This window comes from Prinia subflava, chromosome 6 (assembly GCF_021018805.1).
Source record: "Prinia subflava isolate CZ2003 ecotype Zambia chromosome 6, Cam_Psub_1.2, whole genome shotgun sequence".
In the NCBI taxonomy this organism is placed as follows: domain Eukaryota; kingdom Metazoa; phylum Chordata; class Aves; order Passeriformes; family Cisticolidae; genus Prinia; species Prinia subflava.
The window spans coordinates 34168654-34190107 of record NC_086252.1 but is presented as its reverse complement, the minus strand read 5'-3'; the positions used below and the strand labels follow the sequence as shown (position 1 = coordinate 34190107).

Here is a 21454-nt window from a genome sequence, read left to right as displayed (position 1 = left end):
TTTGTATGTTGGAGCACTGTATGTGTGCTCATCTATAATTAATTTTTTGAGTTATCATTGAGTGATTTTATACCTCGTTCATTGAAATTAATAGAGGTTTACTGTTCAAAGTGCTTCTAAGAGAGGCACAGCTCTAAGTACAAAAGAGCTTTATACAAAACTGAATCTGGCCTGATCAGAGTTTGTGTCCCCTTACACCTCATCACTGAGAGGGAGGCACCGCTGCCATCAGAATTGTGATTGCAGGGCAGCAGGCAGCTCCCCTGCTCAGGGATTTCACAGTCTGAACAGGAAAAAAGAAATTATCAGAAAATATGACTTAGGAGCATCCAGTTTGTATGCAAATACCAATTTTTGAAGAGGATTTAAAGGCAAAATAATTTCCTTTCAAATATTTTGGACAGGGCTTAGTTAAGAAGGCTGTTAGTTAGCAGAGAGTGTGGAAGAGAGATCCAAAAATGGCTAATAAAAAATGGCTGAGGTCACCAGAAAATGACTGGGAAGTTTTCCGAGGTGTCCCAGATGAAACCAACATTCAATCTTCCAATTCTCAAACCAGGAGTTACAGTTTCAAACAAGAATCCATACTGCCATAACTAACTTAGCTCCTAGGGAGGCCAATTTCCCTGTGCCATGCAAGAGCTCCCACCAGCTCTGCAGCTCCTGGCAGGGCTCATGGTCACCAAAGTGTGGGGTTTTTTCTGTCACTGTGGAAACAGAAGGGATAGTTTATTTTCTCCATTCTAAAAGTGATATTTTGCCCCTCGCTGGTAGAGATGCGTGGCTGTGTTTGAGGCAGGGTTCTGCTTTGCCATCACATGAAGCTCTGTGTGTGTGTGTGTGCTCTTGCTGCAGATGACAGCTGTAAATTGACCTGTGAGAACGGAGGGAAGTGCATCATAAATGAGAAGGGGGATCCTCGGTGCCACTGCTGGCCAAGCTACTCTGGTGAAAGGTGTGAAACCAACCACTGCCACAACTACTGCCAGAACGGAGGCACCTGTGGGGCCTCTCTCCTTGGTAAGTATTTCTGAACAACTCCTTTACCTGTGTTAAATGTTTGAATTTGTTCCTTTTTATGGTATTTTCCCCCTTTATTTGCTTTGTCTGTACTTAAACAGTATGCAAACCAGCAGCGTATTCCATATATTGTCTTTGTAAGCAATAGGGCTTTTCATTCACTTATCTGGGTGTTTCAGCACAATTGAACTGTATGCCAGAAAAGGGAGAACATAAGTAAATATTCCATGTGAAGTCTCACATGTTGAGGTGTAGCAGTGGAATTGTAAAGCAAAATGTCCATACAAGTCCATACATCATCTTTTAATTTCTATCAATTCACCCCCTAAATTTATATGTGCACACACAGAGATATTTGCTTAAATACCTGACCTCAATCCTTTACCTTTGTCTTACTGGAGCTCACCAAACAGGAATTTTACTCCTCTGGTTCTCAGGAAGACTTTCAGTCTCATCTCAGTTGATGAGAACTCAGATCCTTGATTTTCCTGAAGGAATTTGAAATTACATCTCCTGGGTTCAGGGGATTTATCCTGTTAAAAAGCAGGTTGACAATTGGTCTTTGTCCCTAACACATAAACTTTTGTAACCTGTATAATGTTTGGGCTAGAGAGGAAAAGTGTAAAAAGAGATAAACTAAAATGTAGCAAATCTGTGAGAAAGGAGAAATAGAACTCTATTTTCTGCTTCAAGGAATATTTAAATATTTGATTCAAAATACAAGCGCTGGAGAAGGGTTTGGCTGTCCCCTTCTCACTTTCATCTGCTTAAGATGCTGTGAATAATTTTCTCCTTTGTGGCCACCATCCTCTGAAAAAAAGTCCAGGCACCTGACCTTGAGTAGTGTGTGACTGTTCATCACAGAGATTCCTCCCTGTAATGCAGAATTATGAATGAGTTTCTGTGGTAGAAGGGGCTTAGACTGTAAAGATTTCCTCAGCACTCCTTGCTAATTAATGTTGTGTAATTGGGTAATTTAGCCCCACTTGCTGGCTTCTCTGGAGCCTCCTCCCATTGACTGAGGCGTGGTGGCAAAATTCCAAGTGAGCACAAGTAATTTATTCTTTCAGCTCTGAGTAGTTGAGGGTTAATAATGTTGTTCATAATAATGACTTAATATCAGAAAATGAGAATTACTTGTAGTGGAAGTTGATGAATTAGACTTTAAACTGCTCCTAGCAGCTGATGGAACTACTGACACAAATGATAAGCGGTGATTTTTATCAGTGTGGTGAGATCAATAAATGCTAAGTGAGGACGTGCAAGTGAATGGAGGTGATGGTTTAGATGGCGTGCAGGACTCCCTCATCATCTGAAGAGAGGATGTTTATTCCCACATTTTTACATGTCTGGCACCTAATTGATTCTTTTGTGGGGTTAAAAGGCTTAATAAAATTAATAACTTGGCTCGTGGAGCTCAGCTCTGTTGTGAGTCCTGCAGAGACCCCAGGGTTTTATTTAATCCTTTTCTTTTGGCAGTAGCCACGGGGCTCGCTCACCTCCAGCAGTTTGTTTTCCCTCTCCCAGGCAGCTCACACTTGCTGTGCTCACACAGCTATGCTGTCGCATGGATATTTTTAATTTTCATTCTCCTGCTAAATCCAGCCTCTGAAATCTCTCAGCCTTGCTAAAACAATTAGTGCAGTTGGTTTTGCCACCAGTGGGTAGAGGCAAGATATGGGCAGGGTCTACAGCACACTTTGTTGAATTCTTAACGTGGGACTGGGGAGGCAGGAATGAGCCTGGGGATGAAGGAATGAGCCTGGGGAGGCAGGAATGAGCTTGGGGAGGCAGGAATGAGCTTGGGGAGGCAGGAATGAGCCTGGGGATGAAGGAATGAGCCTGGGGAGGCAGGAATCAGTCCAGGGAGGCAGGAATGAGCCTGGGGAGGCAGGAATCAGTCCAGGGAGGCAGGAATCAGCCTGGAGATCAAGGAATCAGCCTGGGGAGGCAGGAAACAGCCTGGGGATGCTTGTTCCCAAATGGAATGATGTCTGCACTAAAGTGCATCAGGAGAGCCAGCATGGGTGTCACCACAGTCCCTATTTCATTGTTCAACTGCCTGATTTGTGGGAATCTGAACCTTCAACAGCAGCTAAAGTTTATTGTAGCTCACATGACCAAAGTGTGCCTTTAAGAGCTGAGAGCAGCACAGAGCTGGTTCTGATGGCTGTACCACTGATAGGAATGCTCTTCTGCTGTGCTGGGACCCTTTAGTTTCATCAAATTTTTAAGAGTCATATTTCAAGTTAACCACATGTCCTACCTGCCATTTCCAATTCATGAGGGTAGCTGTGCCTCAAAGCCCACACCATAACTTTCATGTGCTGGAAATGTGGAAAAAAGACCTTGTATCTTTCTAAATCACAGTGGCTCCATCCAGTATTCCAGGTAAAATGTTCAAGTTGATGTGCATCTCCTCTTCCTTGCATGCCTAGCCCCTGGACCCTGTAAATATTCTATTAAGAGGAAATCTCTCTTTCTTATCAGGCTGTATTTCTTATCTCTATCAGTCCAGAAATCGTGTGTTGCTGAAACAAACCAGCATGCCAGTGAGATGCCCCTTATCTCAGTTTAATCTATCCCACGGTGTACTAAGGCTGTGACGTGTTTTACAGAGAGAAGTTACACTGGACTCCCCAAAAGCATTGAAACATGTAATTAAACCAAGAAGACTTAATTCCTCGAGTGGTTTTGCAGCAACCATTTCATCTTCCCAGTCGAATACACCGTTCTTGAGTTGGGCAGGGCACTTGCAGCTGCAGGGGATGCACCAAGCCCTTTGCAGCTGGACTGAGGATGTGAAATCCAGAGCAGCCTTCTCCTTGTTTCAGCCTTCCAGGCAGAGCTGATCTGCTGTGTCAGGCTCATGTGAGGCTTTTTAGTCTCTTACTATTTTATTCTTGCACATTTCTACACACAGGAATGGAAACGTTCTTTATTACCAGGACTTGCTTAGTTTCTCATTAATGGTTTTCTAACTTCAGCATTATGTTTTGTCTAGATTTGTAGTTTGTCCTGCCAGGTTCATTTGTCTGACAGCCGTAGAATCATTAAGACTGGAAAAGACTCTGAGATTGAGCCCAGCCCTTAACCCAGCTCTGCCAGGTCCTGCACTAAACCAGGTGTACACATCCTTTAATTCCCCGTGTTCCAACAGGTGTATTGCAAACTGATTTTGGTAAAGAACTCCCTCAATTCCTGTAAAGTATAAGATTACTATTTTAAAACTAAGCCATCTCAGTATCTTTTGACTTTGATCTCTGTGCTGTTGCTGTCTGTGCGTGCTTCCCCCTGCACTACAGTGCTCACAGAGACCTCCTCAGCCAGCAGCAGTCACACTTCTGATCCATTGTACACCTGACTCATCCAAGTGACCTGCTAAACTCATGCAATCAAGCTCTACGTGTTTTCCCAATTTTGCCTTTCTTCAAAGTGTATTTTTGTTCAAAATGATGACAGTTCTCCCCCTGGAAGCTGCAGAAGCCATACGTGTGCCAGTGCCAATCTAAACCCATCTGCAAAATATAAATGGCCTGTGATCATTTCAGCCTGCTTGACCCTCTGTTTCTTGGAGGCTTGAATTCTCCTGGTCAATTCTCACATATTATTTTAACAGCTTTGATGCAGTCCATCTCACCAGCATTTTGTACAGGTGGCCTCTGGAGAGCTTGGGGACTGCCAGCAGTGTCAGCCTCATGAGGTGATGCTTCCAAAGGCTCCCCACAGCTGGAAGCTTCCCCAGGAGTCAGGGAATTTCCTCACTGATCATTTCTGGCTCAAGAAATGAGGACATTTCCTGAGACTAAACCTTCCTTCATATTCTGAGCCAAAAAAAAAAAATGCAGCATGCAAAATACTCTTCTGGTGAATGTGTGTGTTCTAGTGAATGTGTAAATCCTCCTCTCCTTCCCCACCTAATATACAATAGTAATGTGATAACTCATTAAGTAAATTGCAGAGTATTACTAATTTTTTTAAAACATGATTGTGCTAAATCTTTGCTGGATGTGTTAAGTTGTAGAACCTCATTATCTGCACACAAATGTTAATTTGTTAAACAAATCCCACTGGCAATTCAGGGATTATTCACTGTTGGCTTACTTACTGCTAAGCCTTTTGGCAAATTCCTATGTGAATGTTATAGAGCCAGAGATTGGAGAAGCTTTAATTAAAATTTATAAGTTTACGACAGTTGTATTGAACTACAATAATTGAACAAAGAAAATGTCATCAGTTAATTAAAAGTACACATCTGAGACATGTAATTAAAAGTTTGGGTGTAATAATGAACACCTTCCAGTAAGCCAAATTAATCGGAATTTGGGCAAAAATAGTCAATGTTACCATAAAAACACACTTTGTTTCCCCATGTAGTTTAAAGTAAAAATATTGCAGCAGTAGTTTGCTGATTGTCTCAAACACATTAATTAACTAGTTCACAAAATCAGATAAATCCCTTTGTACTACACAAAAGGTATGTCTAATCATGCAGAATTGTGATGTTTGTATCAAAATGAGTGCAAGTCTTTCCCCTAAAGGAAAATTTTCTAAATTTTCTAAAATTTGTGTGAAGTTTTCTAAAAGAATCACTGTGTATGAAGCAGGTATTACTTTCTATTCTATTTTATGGCCAAAACCAGGTGATTTGGTGCCTGCTGAAAGCAGTGAATGAAGAACCTGTTTTGCTAATGCCACATCAGTCCCAGGAGATTTCCATGGTGGTGTCAGCAGGGCAGGGACCATGGGAAGGATGAGGGTGGAGTTTCACTGGAGCTGATCTCGGGTCCCAGCAAGAGCAGTCCCTGAGAGTACCCAGAGATATTTAGGAATTGTTCTTTTCTCCTTTTCAATAACACAGAGAGGCTCTGTATCTGTTGGGATAGATCCCAATCAGCTCACCTCCTAATTATCTTCAATAATGCAGCTTCTCTCCACTCCCATTGTTTCGTAAAGTTAATTATGGTTCATCAGCCACACAGGAATGAATTATTGTGATTCCCACAGACTGCTGATAACAACTCCAAAGGACAAGATATTGCTTACAGAAAGCTCATGTAGAGCCACCTCCTTTTCTTTAGTAGTGACACCAAGTTAAATATTGAAATTAATTGTGCTCATTCACACATAACTTAAAAACACAATTTGCTGGAAGTGAATTTACCACTGACTGGAAGAAAAAATAATGTAGGTTTTGGTGAAAACATTCATCTGGATGATCTCATTCTTCAAAACTTGCAGAAAGGTTACAAAAATAATGCTATTGACCCAAGTTTCAATTATTTTTTGACTTTATTTGGTTATTGAAAATGCACAGTATTTCTCTGTTGCATAGGCAATATCATGAATGAAAATTGATCTCCTTAGAATTCTGATCCTTGCAAAATATATGTAAATATAAGCTTAAGATATATGAATGAATTCCCAAAACAAGTCACCCACATATTATAGAGGAAGTAAACCAAGATATTTAAGAGCAGTTTTTGAAATTTATTTGAAAAGTTATTATATATTATATAAAATAGCAAATTAAAGTAGCAAATTAAACTGACAAACCAGGAGAAACTGCAGCCTTTGTATCCAAACCAAATTAAACATTAAAAGATTTTGATCCCTGATATATTTGGGTTTTTTTAGTAATGATTTATTTTTTGTAAGAGAGGGGAAACTACATTTCATTTCTATGTCAAAAATTTCATCTATTTTTTTATATCTTACTGCCGAAAATAACTTATGTCTTGGAGTCACCATAACATATTCTCCTTTGTTCTACTAAATTCTATTCTGCATTTGAAGCAATTTAGCATTCCATAAACCACTTTCCAAGAGAATATTTTTCTACATGCTAATGTGTTGTGAATCTTTTGGTGGGGGTGAGGGTCAAGAATTAAGAGGGAGTTTTAATTCTGTGTCCGTAGGGTTCTAATCCTGAGATTTCATGACCAGGGGAGGTTCCGGAGCTCTCTGTGCATGAGCTCAACCTGCAGTTTCTGTTAGCTGGGTTATATGACATCTTGGTTATCCTGATTTTACTTTGCAAACATAAATCCGTGTTCTGATTCCATGATACAAAACCTTATGGCATTGTTTGGCATTGTTCAGTGCTGCAGTTTTGTTAAACAGTTCCTTGACCCTTTTTTAAATTTTTTTTTTTTTTTTCATCAGAAATAATTTATGAGGAAAAGGCAAATGAAAATGTCATTATTAGTATTATTTCTGATGTCAACAGTCTGTGTATAAATAGACAATAGACTGTTAACATTACTGGAAGTCATGTTAAATTGAGTGACAAAAATGGGGTTTAGGCTATACTGTATTAAATTTTCATTTGGCTGTCAGCAGTTTGGCATATTTATAAGTCTACTTTAGTAAAGTATAGGATAATCTTTTATACAAACTAGAAAAATACCATTGTCTCATCATTTTAACAAATAGAGGAATATTAATAATGAAAACTGATTTCAGACCTCCAGATCTATGTTCTGTCACTATTTTATCTTTTTTTTTTTTTTACTGAAATACTTGTTCAGATGAAGAATTATGTGAAACCCCCTGTCTTGGGGGCAGAAATTTAACTACAACTGTATACATGGGGAAAAACAAGTGGAATCTGTGCTAACATCTGAGTTCAACATCTTTGATTTAATGTTTAGATCACAGGGGACAGATATGAATAACCAGGCTGATGAATATTAAAGTAGTTGGAGCTATTTTTAGGTCAATGGTTTTGTTCCTGCTGTACTCATTAGAGAAAGAGACTAACTGATCTCATGGCCCTTAGGATGATTTGCAAAACACTTTAAATTAGCATAGCTTAAAATAGAAAATACAAAAAAGAATTACGTGAAGTGTGTCGTGTTAGAAGGGTAAGAAGTACGTGAAGGAAAAAGATTGAATAAATCATTCTGCATGAGTCAGAGAGAGGACACAAACTGAGGGTGCTTCACTTGCATTGAAAAATTCTCCAGTGAATCTGATATTAAATGATTGCACAGGATTAAAAGAAAGGCAGACCAGAAGGAAAATTGAATTGTGGGGTTTGTAGAATACTCAGTTATTATTCAGTAAAACAGCCAGATAAGTGGAGAAGAAAGACCAGCAAGGTAAGCAGGCTTGCACATCTCAGAGTTTCAGATGCAGCCGTGGTGGACATCAGGAGGCAAGTGGGAAAGCAGATGTGGATACATTGGGTTGTCAGTGATAAAATCTGAGAGGTGATTTTCCCTGTTTGTGCCTGTAATTCCAGCCCAGAGGGATTCTGCATCACACGTGCAGTACATGACACCATTAACTAAATAAACACAAAATGATGCAATGGTTTGGGTGGGAAGGAACCTTAATGCTCATCTTGTTCCAACCCGTCCTGTCTGCCTCTTACTTCAGAAGGGTCCTCAGGTCCTCCTCAATCTTCATCTCTTTCCTTCCTGGGAAGCCAGGAAAAATAAAAGTGTTAAACTCAGTTCTCCATAAATTTAATAAAATCCTTAAAGCTTATTGAAAGTGAAGAGGAGGGTGGGGGAAAATAACATCTTGCAAGAGATAATCAATATGAGAAGGTTTATTTGGAAGTGAGAAGGGAGATGGCTGGTTGGACACATCAGGTCATTTACTTGAAGATTATAAATGAGATTAAAAAAGGAAAGTCAGAAGATGGAAAAACATTAATGGGATCTAGAAGTTTGTTTTAAAGAAGATAAGCCTTAAGACAATGAGACAGGAAAGTAGAAGGGTTTAATAAAACAGTAGAATTGTAATAAAGCTATAAATCCTTTAGACATGAGATTTAGATAAGGAAAAAAAATGGGAAAATTACAATTGAGAAGAATCATAGGAGGAAAAAGCATTGGGTTTTAAAGGCTATTTTAAAATCCTTTGAAAAGAAGCTGTAGGCTAGGAGTTCATTGAGTGCAAATGTTCATCCCAAAGTGTTAACTGCTTTTCAGACACTGAATATTGATGTTACAGGCATCTTTGGTCTGATGCCAGAGAGCAATTTTTATGTAGAAGTCTTTATTATCTGAGAGGGGTGGTGTAACAAAACAGGCCCAGAGACTTGTGGTTTATTAAAAATTGTTCTGTAAAGTGTAGCTATTAGTGCATCAGTAAATATTTGTGTTTCTTTTGATTATATATCAAGGTTTGTAGATTTGAAAATAATGTAGTGCTCTCTGAAGAGACAGCAATGGTGATCATACAGTCATCCTCCACAAAAGGAGGAACCCAGCACAGCGGGATGATCTGAAGAGTTCAGTCACATCTACCTTAAATTCCTGCTTAGAAACCTTTGAAGTGGTTGTATATTTTAAATAATGACGTTTTTTCTCGTAAAAGAGTCAAAAGAGACAGTACATGTACAAGTTTAAAGATTCAGTTCTCCCAGAGCTAGTTTTGTCTTTCAGAAGTTTTGCATTCAAGTTTTATTTGCAAAGGCGCGTTCTCTCAGCGTCTAGAGAAACAGTTGGGCCCAAACACTGAAACTCCCTACTCTTACCACAAACCCGTGTTGAGAAAGTGCTGTTTATTTCCTTAACCTGCCTTTATTTTTATCATGAGCTAGCTGTCTCTGTCCCGGACAGGCCGGCCGACGTGCAGCTGCGCCCTGGGCTTCACGGGGCCGCGCTGCAACCAGACCGTGTGCGAGCGCTTCTGCCAAAACGGGGGCACGTGCAGCGTCAGCGCCGGCAACCAGCCCGTGTGCGCCTGCCTGCCCGAGTACACCGGGGACAGGTGCCAGTACTGTGAGTAACCTCCACCGATTTATTCCTCTGGGTTTGAGGGGAAAGCTCAGCGCCAGGGAAGCTCAAAGCCCGCGTGGGTGATTTTTGGTTTGATGGCGTTGTTAAATTGAGCCCCAGGTTATTCGTGCTGCTGAGGCAATGTCAGCTGATGGATTCAGGTGATCTTTGGGCAGATTTCTCCCCTTCTACGTGGCTCGCTGAAGAAAGAGCATTTTTAGGAATGATTTATTGTTGTTTTCATGAATGAGCCGTAGAGTGGAGCGGTACGAGACGGATGATTTTGTCAGTAGCCTTGAGATAATTGTGTTGAAATTTTCTGCTGCAACTTGTCACATGTTTTGTTGTGCTGGAAATGAATGGACATAGTTGGTTAAAGAACCTTCTGGTGTCCCTCATCTTTGCAGACCAAAAAGTGTTTTAAACTGCTCCTTTACCTTTGTTTTCTATTTCCAACTCCAGCGAGCAGCACTTCAAGGATAGCTTTGAGTTTCACATTGCCATATTCCTTCAATTTCCTCAAAGATCACCCTGAGAATGCCTGCCCTGTCCTGGTTTTGAAATTGTAAAGGATTTCTGAATGTTACTCTTGTTTACTTTTCAGGACTTAGGTTCTGTCTTTTGTATCTGATTTTCTCCATTCCACTGACCCATCTTCTCATTGAGATATTTTTCTGAAGATCTCCATGCCCTTAGAAAGGCTCTTCTCATTTTCTACAGCTTCCTCTAATTTCTCACTTCTTTAATAGAGGAGTAAGAAAAGTAGATTATCAACCAATAGACATTTTGCTCTTACTTTATTTATATTTCCTTTCATGCTATATTTTTGTTTGCTTTCACCATTCTCTCTTTTCAGGAACTCAAGACATTTGAACACAATCTTGAATTTCTTCTTTTGGTCACTCACGTACAAATGATAGTTTATCTTCCCCATGTCTTTTCAAAAATGATGACTCACAAGCAACCTTCCTTAAGTTAGAATGAATTATTTTATTGAGATCTGAATGATGTTTTTTAATCATCTCATTTTTTTCTACTCCTGCTTTGCTTTGACTGTAACATTCTAAAGGCAAGGACTGTCACAGCCTTGTTAGACTGTCAAAGTACTTGTCATAGAACATTAAATGTGAAAGCCATCATCCTTCTGTATCTTCAGTGAATTTGCTGAAGAAGGCTTGATTTAAGAAAAAAAGGGATGGGAAATTAGTTGTTATAAAGGTCTGGTTTAGAATTATCTACAAGATACAAAAAGTATTTAGTTTTAGAGAAAGGTCTGTCAAACAAGGAAAAGGGATAGTGTGTATCTTAAATAGGATTTGTACTGAAGTAAAGTGAATATATTTCCAGTTGGGAGACTATGAAATAAATTGAAACCTTTGAATGGAAAACCAGCAGTAATTGTGATTCTCTCCCCCTTGGTATTAAACAAACTGCATGAATCCACAAATAAGTGTCTGCAAACACAATTGGGTGTTTGAAAATGGTATAGTACATAAATCATGCACAGACAGACACACAGATTAAGGAAAAATATTTACTTGAGGCTTACCCAAAACCAAACAAATTGTTTCTAGTTGAATGCTTCTGCAAACATCTTTTTTTCTTTTTTTCTTTTTTTTTTTTTTAAGAGCATTAATTTAAATGTAAATTTAGGGGTACTTTTTAAACAGTGCTTATTATCAGATTTGGATTTTCTGGGAAACTGCCACAATACAAAGACTTGAAGACATTATAAAATACAAAATAAAATTAAGCTTTTGCTGGTTTAAAACTTAAGTCTTTTAGGAGTGGGGAAAAAAAAAAGATTTACAGTATTTTTGGTGGCCAATAAGTGTTGGGAATTAGGCCAGTCTACAGTTAATAATGTGTATATAAAGTCACATCTGTTACTTTTTTTGCTGTATTCACACTTGTGCATGTTCTTTTGCTTCATTAATCACCTTCACTCTGTATGCAAGCTGGAATACATTAATGTGGCATCACTGCAAAGATTGGTTGCCTCCCAGATATCTTTTTCAGTCTGTCTTTGCTGTGACTGAAGGTAGTTCATATGCAAAGGATGACACATGAATGTGTGTAGGTATTTTACTCCTGCTCCCAAAGCTTAAAACATTATTAGCAAGGTTTTATGGCAGGGAGAAGACATTTGCTTGCAGCATTACCAGCTTGCAAAGACCTTATTTTCCCCACACTTATCGTCTCCAATTACCCAATGCAGAGTTTCTCCTGTGATTAGTTCACATAAAGGCTAATAACCTAAATGTGTGCTCCGTGTCACGGCACTGGCATGGCTGAAATAAATCCAAGTGACTGAATTTACATAGAACTCTACTAACATTGTGCATGTTATTAAATACACATAAATCTGATGTATTTGAATGTTGTTCCCTGCTTTGAATTCCAGAAAAAAAAAAAGATACACAGAGTAGCTAAAGTTCATTTCTTGTATCATTTAAGGCCCAAACTACCTAAAAAATAGGAAACGTCTTCATGCAGTTACAGTCATTCAAAGTGGGTACAGTCATTCCACAAGCTGGGACTTTCTCTGAAACTGAAATCCCTTTTCTCAAGAGAAAAAGAAATAATTTTGTGTCATTTCAGTCCAAATGTGGCATAAACATTTTAGGTACTGCAGATGACTGAAGGTGTTTGTGACTGCAATCAATCCTAAAAACTAATATTTGTTTTGACGTATAACCTTCCTATTCCTATGTATTTGTGGGGGGTTTTTTGTTTATTTTTTTTGTCCTAATGTTCATGCAAACATATGCCCCTTGCACTGCTCTTACATAAAAACACTCAGTATTAGCTTTCAAACTGCAGCAGTTTTTGTTCCAAAAACAGCTCCCCTGCTGCAAATTGCCATTCCCATACCTGGAACTGGGGAACAAGAAACAATGAACAGTTTCATTTAGTGTCGTTTAAGCCGCTCTGGTTGCTGATTCCTTAAGCAGCTGAGCCTGCAGCCTGCACAGACAGGTGAATATAATGAATATCCAAACAGAAATAGCTCCTCCAACAGCCATGTCCCTGGGTGAAACACTTCCAGCAGTACTCACTCCTTGGGGAGGAGGAAAACCAGCACAGAGTAGCATAAGCAAAATGAGTTTCTGATTACTCATCCCTGAAAGTGTCCAGGACCATGTTGTACAAGGCTTGGAGTAACCTGGCAGAGTGGAAGGTGTCCCTGCCCATTAAGGAGCTTAAATGATGACTTTAAAACCAAAAAAAATCCAAACTACAAAATAAAGTTGCCGCTATCACTTAAAGATTAACCAAAATATTAAGATACCAGTACTTTGTAGCTCTTGGAAGCTTCTTCAGTTAGGCAATTTGATTTTTTGAAAGGAATGAAAACTGAGACCGTTACTGGTGGTTCTGAAGAGTTAAAGAATTCACTGCTTGAAATCTCAGTTCTACTGGCATTTAAACAGTTAAATACCATAATGGGGTTTTGCAGTCTATAAAGCTTCTGCGTGTATGTAGTACTTTGTAGAACTTATGGATTATGTCTTTATATATTATTATTAGAACTTCATGAAATTTTAATATGTGGATAAATGAAAATAAAACTTAATTATTTCAAAATATCGCTTCAATTTCAGTTTAGCATAATGCTGTTAATGGTAATGTGAATGTATCAGAAGATTTTAATTCAGCCAGTGTCCCATTAAATACATTAACATTGCTCTGCTTTTCTCATCAGGAGTCTTTATATTATGTGGGATGATGCCATAAATGGTTAGACAACTAGAAATGGAAAAAAAAAAACCCTCTTACGAGTTTATACTTCCATATCGCTTCCCAAGATTACATTGTTAATATATTATATATCTGTTTATGCTTATTCTTGATTCCTGTGGTTGCCGGTGTGTCTGGCTTCAGTTTTCATTTTGGTTTTTATTATAGCACCTTTTGAAACATGAATAATGAATCATTTGTTTCTGTAACAGCCTTTGCTGGATCAGTCAGGGTATCACAAACACACTGGGACTCTGTCTAGTTGCAGACTTAGGATTTATTATTTGTCTGTATCATGCAAGCAATAAGCAAGAGACACAGGAAAACAACAAAATCCATGCAAAGCTAGATCAGAGACAAAGCCACAGCTGATGGGAAGCCTTTTTCTAGATGTTTTCTCAACTAATAAGTTACAAGAAGAAGTTCAGAGTCGTACTGGTCTAGCAAATCAGAGAAAGACCCATGTGGGTTTAATATTAACAATATTGTTCTAGCAAATCAGAGAAAGACCCACCTGTGTTTAATATTAACAATAAGACTTCTGTAAGCCTAAGAAACAATACACAATAATTCATTATTTAAGATTGAAACGTCTTCTATCTTTGCAAAGCATATATCTATATATATCCATATATCTGAACCAGCAATCAGTCCTTGTTCTTGTTCCTTACGATAGATATAAACGTTCCTAATTTCTTTGCTTCCCATGGGAAAGTATTGAAGTTCTCAGCCTTCCTCCACCTTTTTGTCTGCTTCCCGAGGCCTTTTTGCACTTTCTGGGGTCTTCTGCTTTATAGATTCCCACGTATCGATGAGAGGCTAGTTTCTAGGAGTCACTGGTGCTCCCTGGTGTCCCTTAGTGACCGGGTGTGTGCTGCTTGCAGACGTGTGCCACCACTACTGCGTGAACTCGGAGTCGTGCACGCTCTCGGCGGACGGCAGCGTGCAGTGCGTGTGCCCGCCGCGCTTCGAGGGCCCCAAGTGTGAGCTGGACAAGTGCAGCCGCTGCCACGGGGGGCACTGCGTGGTCAGCAAGGACAGCAGCGACGTGGTGTGCAAGTGAGTGGGTGTGGGGGGGGGAGATTTTGTACAAAATTCTACATTAAACAGCAGTTCTACTGCATTATCCTTTAAATCTCGCACACGCTAACTTGTCCCTGGAGCAGTCACATCAAATCAGTTCCTCCGTGTGGTTCCAGCCCATACAAAACCACCTCACTGCTGGCTTTTCAAACCAACGTCCTCCTCAACTGGAGGAAGCACAATTTAGCAGCAGACTGCATTTTCTCATAAAAACATTGAAATTAATCAAGTTAACAATGGAGTTCTTCGGCACTGTTGAAATATTTTCATTCTACATTATGAGACACGTTCTACCATGTGACAGTGACAGAGACATACTAAATACTGTTGGAGGCATAGGTAACCTGTGCTGCTGTATTGCTGAGTGATTGTTTTGTGTTATAGTAGTTTATTTTCATTAAAAGAAAGATTAAATATACATTTTGTAATAATCTCACTCCCTGTGCTAACTTTTCAAACCAGAAAAAAAAAATTTAGAAACCTAGAATTCTTTCTTATAATAATATATTAAAATACTGATTTTGCAATGAAATGCTCAGGTTTACTGAAATACTGATGTTTTGCCTTTTTAACTATGGCAGTTGCACTAATGGAAAGATTGCCTCTACCTGTCAGCTGTGTGATGGCTACTGCTACAATGGTGGCACCTGTCAGCTGGACCCAGAGACAAATGTACCTGTCTGTCTGTGAGTATCCTGCCTCCTGCAGATCATGAAAGTGCCTGTGTGACAACAAATAATGAAATTATTATGCATGTGTCTGTAGTTTTGGTCTCTCTAGGGTGAATAATGTGCTGGTTGCAGTTTCAGCTTACAGTGTTTGTTTTCTAGCTATTTCTGTCACCTCATACTTTGTATACCTTTTTCCAAAATGTGTGTTGAAATTTGGAACTAAGGGTTCTATTTGGAATGCATATAGATACAGAGATATATCTTTAGAGATTTATAATTTCAGGTCTGTTCAGGCAATTTTTTCTGGAATGGAAACTCGAGGTTGCCTGCCCTGCTTCTCAGAGGTGGGTTAAGTCTTTTCTCCTGCAGAGATGGTCAGATTTGGAGGCAAAACCCTCCTCCTGATGGCTGGAGAATAGGAAAAACAATGTCAGGGTTATTTCCCTTATGGGGATATGCTCCTTATCTCTCCTTTGTGCCCTAACCTTCCCACTGCCCAGAGTACTGTGGCTGCTCTGGGGTGAGATTGTGCTCTCCCTCCTGTGCCATGGTCGAGAGAGTGATTCAGAGTGCTCTTCTCAAGCTCAGACATAAAATACCAAAGAAATTCAGATTCTGTAGCCTAGAAGTGAAATACTGTTGTAAGCAGAAAAGCTTACATTCTACTGCTTTCTTGAGAGCTATGGTGTATCTTCTTTCCTTCTTTTTCAGCTGCTCAGTATAAAATACTGAAGTGGTCACTTTAGCAAGAAATTAATTTCTTTCCTGTTCTCAGTTGCTCTGAGCTACCTAGTCATACTTTTTTTTTTAATTATTTCCTTAAAATGTTCATTTTGCAATGGTCTTCCTCTTCTCCAAAGAACCTGGAGCTCAGAGCATCCTCCAGGCTGGAAGTAGAGAGATTTTGGAAGAAAGAATTGGACCTGAGTGTCTCAGTCCCTGGGTGACATAAGCAAATTGTCCCCCAAAGGGGTCTGGCACTACAACTGTGTGAATACAGAGACAGCCACCCCTTCATTTTGTTGATGCAGGTGATCTTGAAACAGAGTTTTATTCAGTCTCTGATAAATGCCTAGATTTTCTTAATGGAAGAGATTGGCCAAAAGTTTCTCCCTATGAGAGGAATTTCTGCATGAGAAAAGAGACAGAGCTGTAGTGACACTGCCATTGAAAACTTGTCAGTGCACGTTTGCAGGTTTGGGGCTAAAGACAATGTAATTTAACTCTGCACAGTAGCCCTTACTGAGCTGAAAATACTTTAAAGGCTTATTTTTCTTTTTCAGTATTCTTTTTTTTACCTGTTTTTACCATTTTGCCTGTTATTTGTGCCTCCTTAAATGTCTTTAGTTGGGGACTAGAGACTGATAAATCCTGGCAAAAGGAGAATATCACAACTGTGATATGTAAGGCCCAAATATGGTGATGAAGCCTGGTGATTCACTTGGTTAAACACCCAGAATGGCCTTTTTGGAAGGTTGTGACTTTTTACTGTTTCTTCTTACAAAGCTGTCATATGTTTTTCAATTCACATGGAACACCATAGCACCTCAAGGGAAAAAACAAAAGGTTTTGTGCTTTAATTTGTGTGGATTTACAATGCATAAATGCTGCAGCATACACCAACACCATTACCAGTTTAAGAAAATAGCAATGAACATTTTTAAGGCCATTGCAGCCTGGATCAATCGACAGAAATGTACATCTGACAATAACACTCCGAGAGCCCTTCAGGCAGTATAGGCCCATTGTTTTAAAAACTGTTTGATCAGCACTCATGAGCAAACTTTTAGTATTGTCAGATGGACTTTCCATGCAAAAAAAACAAAACAAAACAAAAACCAAAAAAAAAAAAAACCAATTGGTTTTGTCTTCTGTGAGTGTGTGCCCGTGTCCGTGTGCGTGTCTTGCCGTCGTGTTGTGAAACGCGTTTGAAATCTGCTCAGCACAAGGCAGAATATTTATGTAGGTCTATTTTACTGAAATTCTGCAGATGCTCTGTGGGGTTTAAAAGTCAGCGCTGTGACCAGAAAGTGAACCCTTGTGATTACTACTGTCAGAATGAGGGAATTTGCACTTTAACCACGTTTAATGAGCCGAGATGCAAGTAGGTTTAACCTTCCACTTAATGCTGCACATTCTGTGACATCATTCCAGGCCACAGTTCATTGGTTCAAGTCATGCACATTCACATACATTTCACAATATATACTGAATCTGGGGGACCATTCCTATAATACACACTTACCCTTTGAGAGTTGCACTGATGAGTATATTTAAAAATACATTTGGAGTGTGTGTGCCATTAGAGGAAGAAATAAAAGGCTTTATTTTTGCTAAATAAATTGGAAAAAAAATACCCTGAAAATGCTGCTTGGCCTCTATTGCTCATGTTTTGAGATATTTTACCAAGTTAATCCTACACAGCATAAAGTTTAGTGAACAGTGATGTTGCACATGTTCTGTAGTCCAAAGCTGCCTATTTCTTATCTGAACAGGGAAAGGAACAGAGCAGCTGTTTAGGTGCTACTTCAGGAGTTAAGCTTGTATTTATAAGCCTTGTTAATTTTATAGAATAATGCTGTAAACAGGAACTGTTAAACAAAAGTATGTGAGCTACTTCATAACGTTGACTTCTCTGATTAAAAAAGATAATTAAATTTGTGTCTCCACTTCTCTAAAGGATCTTAGGTCTGTTTCTGAAAGAGAAAATTTTAATCTTCATCAGGAAAAGAAGCAACCTTAGTCTTTGAAAATCCTGTAAGGCAGAGGTACAGAGAGATACAAACCACCTGTCAGATGAACCTTGCTTCACTCAGTGGTTGTGATGCAAAAGTCAGTAGTGAAATCATGAACCAAAAGCCTAGAGTTGGGAGAAAATGTGAAATTCACACAGATTCGAGCTTATCTCAGGGAATGGTTTATGAAAACACAGAATGCTGTGGGGATGTGATGTGGGTGTCTGGTGGGTAGCAAAGACTGTGACTGCTTAGGCTGAATAATCTATTTTTTTTTTTAAACATGATCTCAGTTGCTTTGTTTATGTTCTCATGCAATGAAGCTGTCTGGTTTGAGGTACCATAAATCTGTTGTAAACAAGATTAATGTCCTAATCACCACTTCTTAGACTTGGCAGAGTTTGGAGTGGTCAGCAGTGCTTGGAACTTTGTGTACCTCCATGCATCACACCCGTGTTTTCAGAATCGTGCAGCCCTAAGAACACCACGTTGCTGCCTAAAAGTCTCTTATTGGATGTTCTTTTGCGGCTTTTCTCTCAAATGCTCCAGGAGCCACTTGTCCAAGGGTTAATGATTTTCTGAACCAGTCCCTAATTGAGGAGTGCGTGATTTTTAGGTGAAATAGGAGATGCCTGGGTTTATTGTCATTCAGCAGGAGCTCTGCTGGCTCTGACATCCAGAATCATCTGAGAATGCAAACGTTACACATAATCAAGCCCTTATTATCATTCAGTAAAGACAATAGAGGATGAGATTTAGCTATTCCAAAGGGCAATCCTAAAGCCATAATTATACAGAGCAACTCTAAGCCTGTAAGAACAGACTCTCCTTTCAACAGCCTGTACTGCTAGCATACATTTCTATTTTATCTTCCTGTCTCAAGGTGTCTTTTTAATGTGGAATGCACTAAATTACCTAAATATCAGTTGCACTCTGGAAGGAGGAGTGGTGGTTTTCACTTAACCATTTTAGGAATGAAATAAGGCTTCATATTCATATAAGCCACCAAAAAAAGAAGATTTTTATGAATGTCATTGCCAGTTTCAGTGAAAGCTCTGTCATTGCCAATTTCAGTGAAAGTCAGGGTTTAAAATATGTAGAAAATATGGAGAATATGTACAATATGCTGTGATTTCTCTTTGGACTTCTATGCAATCTAGATTATTAATTCTTTGCATTATTTTTAGGTATGTCATGATTATTATTCCCCCTTCCCCCCACACTTTATTCTTGCTCAGTTTACAAAGGTTGTGAGAGAGTGTCAGAGTGTTAAAATTTGGGGTAATGACCTTTGCTGAAAAATGTTCCACTTAGGGTGTCTTAAATTAAAGATATTTTTAATCTTATGTATAGTTATTGTCATTTGAGTATTCCCATACTACATTTCAAGGATCTCTTAGGCACTGCTCACTGATGAGTGGGGTCTGTAGAGGCATGTGAGATATGCCTAAGTTGCACCAGGAAATTCACAAATCCTTTGAAAAAAGGAATGACCAGGAGATCAGGTTCATGTGGGAAATAATCAAGAAATGCTTTTTCTGTGTATTACACAAACTGTTCATTCCATCTGTTCTATCAGTGCGACTTTTAATAAATACCTTTATTTATGTCTCTGTTTCTTTTCACTAATTACCTGCCTGTATGTCCATTCCTGCAAGAGAAGCAGGGTTTAGAGAGAGATCACCCCTTGTATGATACCAGTGAAGAGAACTGGAAAGAATTGAAACTTTCAAATACTCAAGAGTGTCTCTGGTTGTTGAATGGGCAGAGCTTTTATTACAGAATCTTTAGCACAGAATATTGTTCTCTCTCGGCTTTGTTTCTTTTATACCTTCATCATGACCATGTGTTGCTGTAATTCCATCTTTTTATTTGTATTACTGTTGTTATTTATACCTGCACATGGATGTGTTCTATTATTGTTATCTGCAAATAACTGAGATCAAACCATAACCCCCTTAGAGTAGGCAAAATAGAAATATAAAAATCAGAAGACCAAGTACAGCATTGCATTACCTGTGGCTGGGTGTGCTGACTGTTCAGAGGGATTCAAGTGTGTGTTGTATTTCAATATTAGAACAAACATCAGTAATGAAGAACGAGTCATCCTGGAGAGGCAATGAGAAGGCACAGACCATGCAGGAGCTTGGAAGAAAGGCTAGGTTTGGTAACAGAGGAAACTGAAAAGGGGAGGGTGGAGAAAGAATAAATTACTTAATTTCTTAATGGAGAATTTTGGTCAAGTCACAGGTTAAGGACAGTGAACAACTGGGGAGAGCACAAGTTGTGGAGTTACTTAAAATAGATAACAAAGTTTGAGCCTGCAAGTGCAGACATGGATAAATTAGGAAAAGGTAGGAGTGGAACAAGCAGGGGAGCTGTTCTTCCAGAATCCTAGGATGGTTTTGGTTGGAAGGGACCTTAAAGCTCATCTTGTTCCACCCCCTGACACAGGCAGGGACACCTTGACTGTCCCAGGCTGCTCAGAGCCCCACCCAGGCTGGCCTGGGCACTTCCAGGGATGGGGCAGCCCCAGCTTTCCTGGGAAACCTGTGCCAGTGGTGCCAGGTTATTCCTACCAGCTTTCTATGCAGTGGGCTGGAGAGAGACACAGTGTGAGGGGAGCCTGTGGGGGTGGGCAGAAGTGTGTGTGTGTGTGTTTAGGTCACAGAATTCAGGAATAAAAAATGCATTCCTCTTTCTGGAGGAGCTCCCCTGCAGCTCAGGTGATGCTGGACCTTCCTCCTGGCGTTCCCTGCCGGTTGAAAAACCTTTAATATGAGCAGTTTTTATGTGAGTGCACGTGCAGCTGGCACAAGTGCTGCATTTACACGCAGGTTTATAAGAAATAAACCATCACTGCAGCAAACCTCTGCCCAAAAAAAAGGTTCAGGGACATCCATGGTCCAGTTGTGGACAAGAAAGGGACCATAGCATGCAGGCCCCTGACTGGCATTTTCTGCAGGCTGAGCAGAAAAAGCCACTGTGGTGTAGAACAGGATTGAAAAGCCTAAGAGAAGGCCCTGGTAACCCTGAGAGGCAGCACAAAGCAGGAAAATTTAAAGCAATAAATGCTTTCCATATGATTTCCTGGGGTATATTTAATGAGCTCCCCAATTGCATTACAACAGGAATTTCACAGCATTCTGCCAGTCCTTTGAGAGCTTCCTTTTTCAACTAAAAATATCTTTGTTAAAAATATCTTGAAATTGAATATAATCCGCGGGTTATACCTTTGTATGATAAAAGATCTTTTACCCACTTTGTACCACAAACTAGTGTCAGTTCAAGAACCAAATGCAAACAGGTGCTTGAAGAGTGGTTGTCAGGGGAGGAAATGTTAAGGTCTTGGAAAAGAGGAATATGTATATTTTTCATGGAGCATTTACTAGCTAGGCTGTAATGCAGATATCCTTTGTCCATGAGTTTAAAATTCAGATAAAACTTGCATAGTATTTGCTGCTGCATG

At 39.4% G+C, this 21454-nt stretch overlaps 1 protein-coding gene across 1 annotated transcript in view; it reads left to right on the top strand.

Annotated features, from left to right (window-relative positions):
• Positions 1–21454, top strand: part of LRP1B (LDL receptor related protein 1B) — a 295406-nt gene that overhangs the window by 257443 nt on the left and 16509 nt on the right. Inside the window, exons 80-83 of the mRNA XM_063400998.1 lie at positions 856–1020; positions 9597–9758; positions 14381–14555; positions 15161–15265. Of these exons, the coding sequence (XP_063257068.1) occupies positions 856–1020; positions 9597–9758; positions 14381–14555; positions 15161–15265 (607 nt within the window). The remainder of the gene's footprint in view (positions 1–855; positions 1021–9596; positions 9759–14380; positions 14556–15160; positions 15266–21454) is intronic.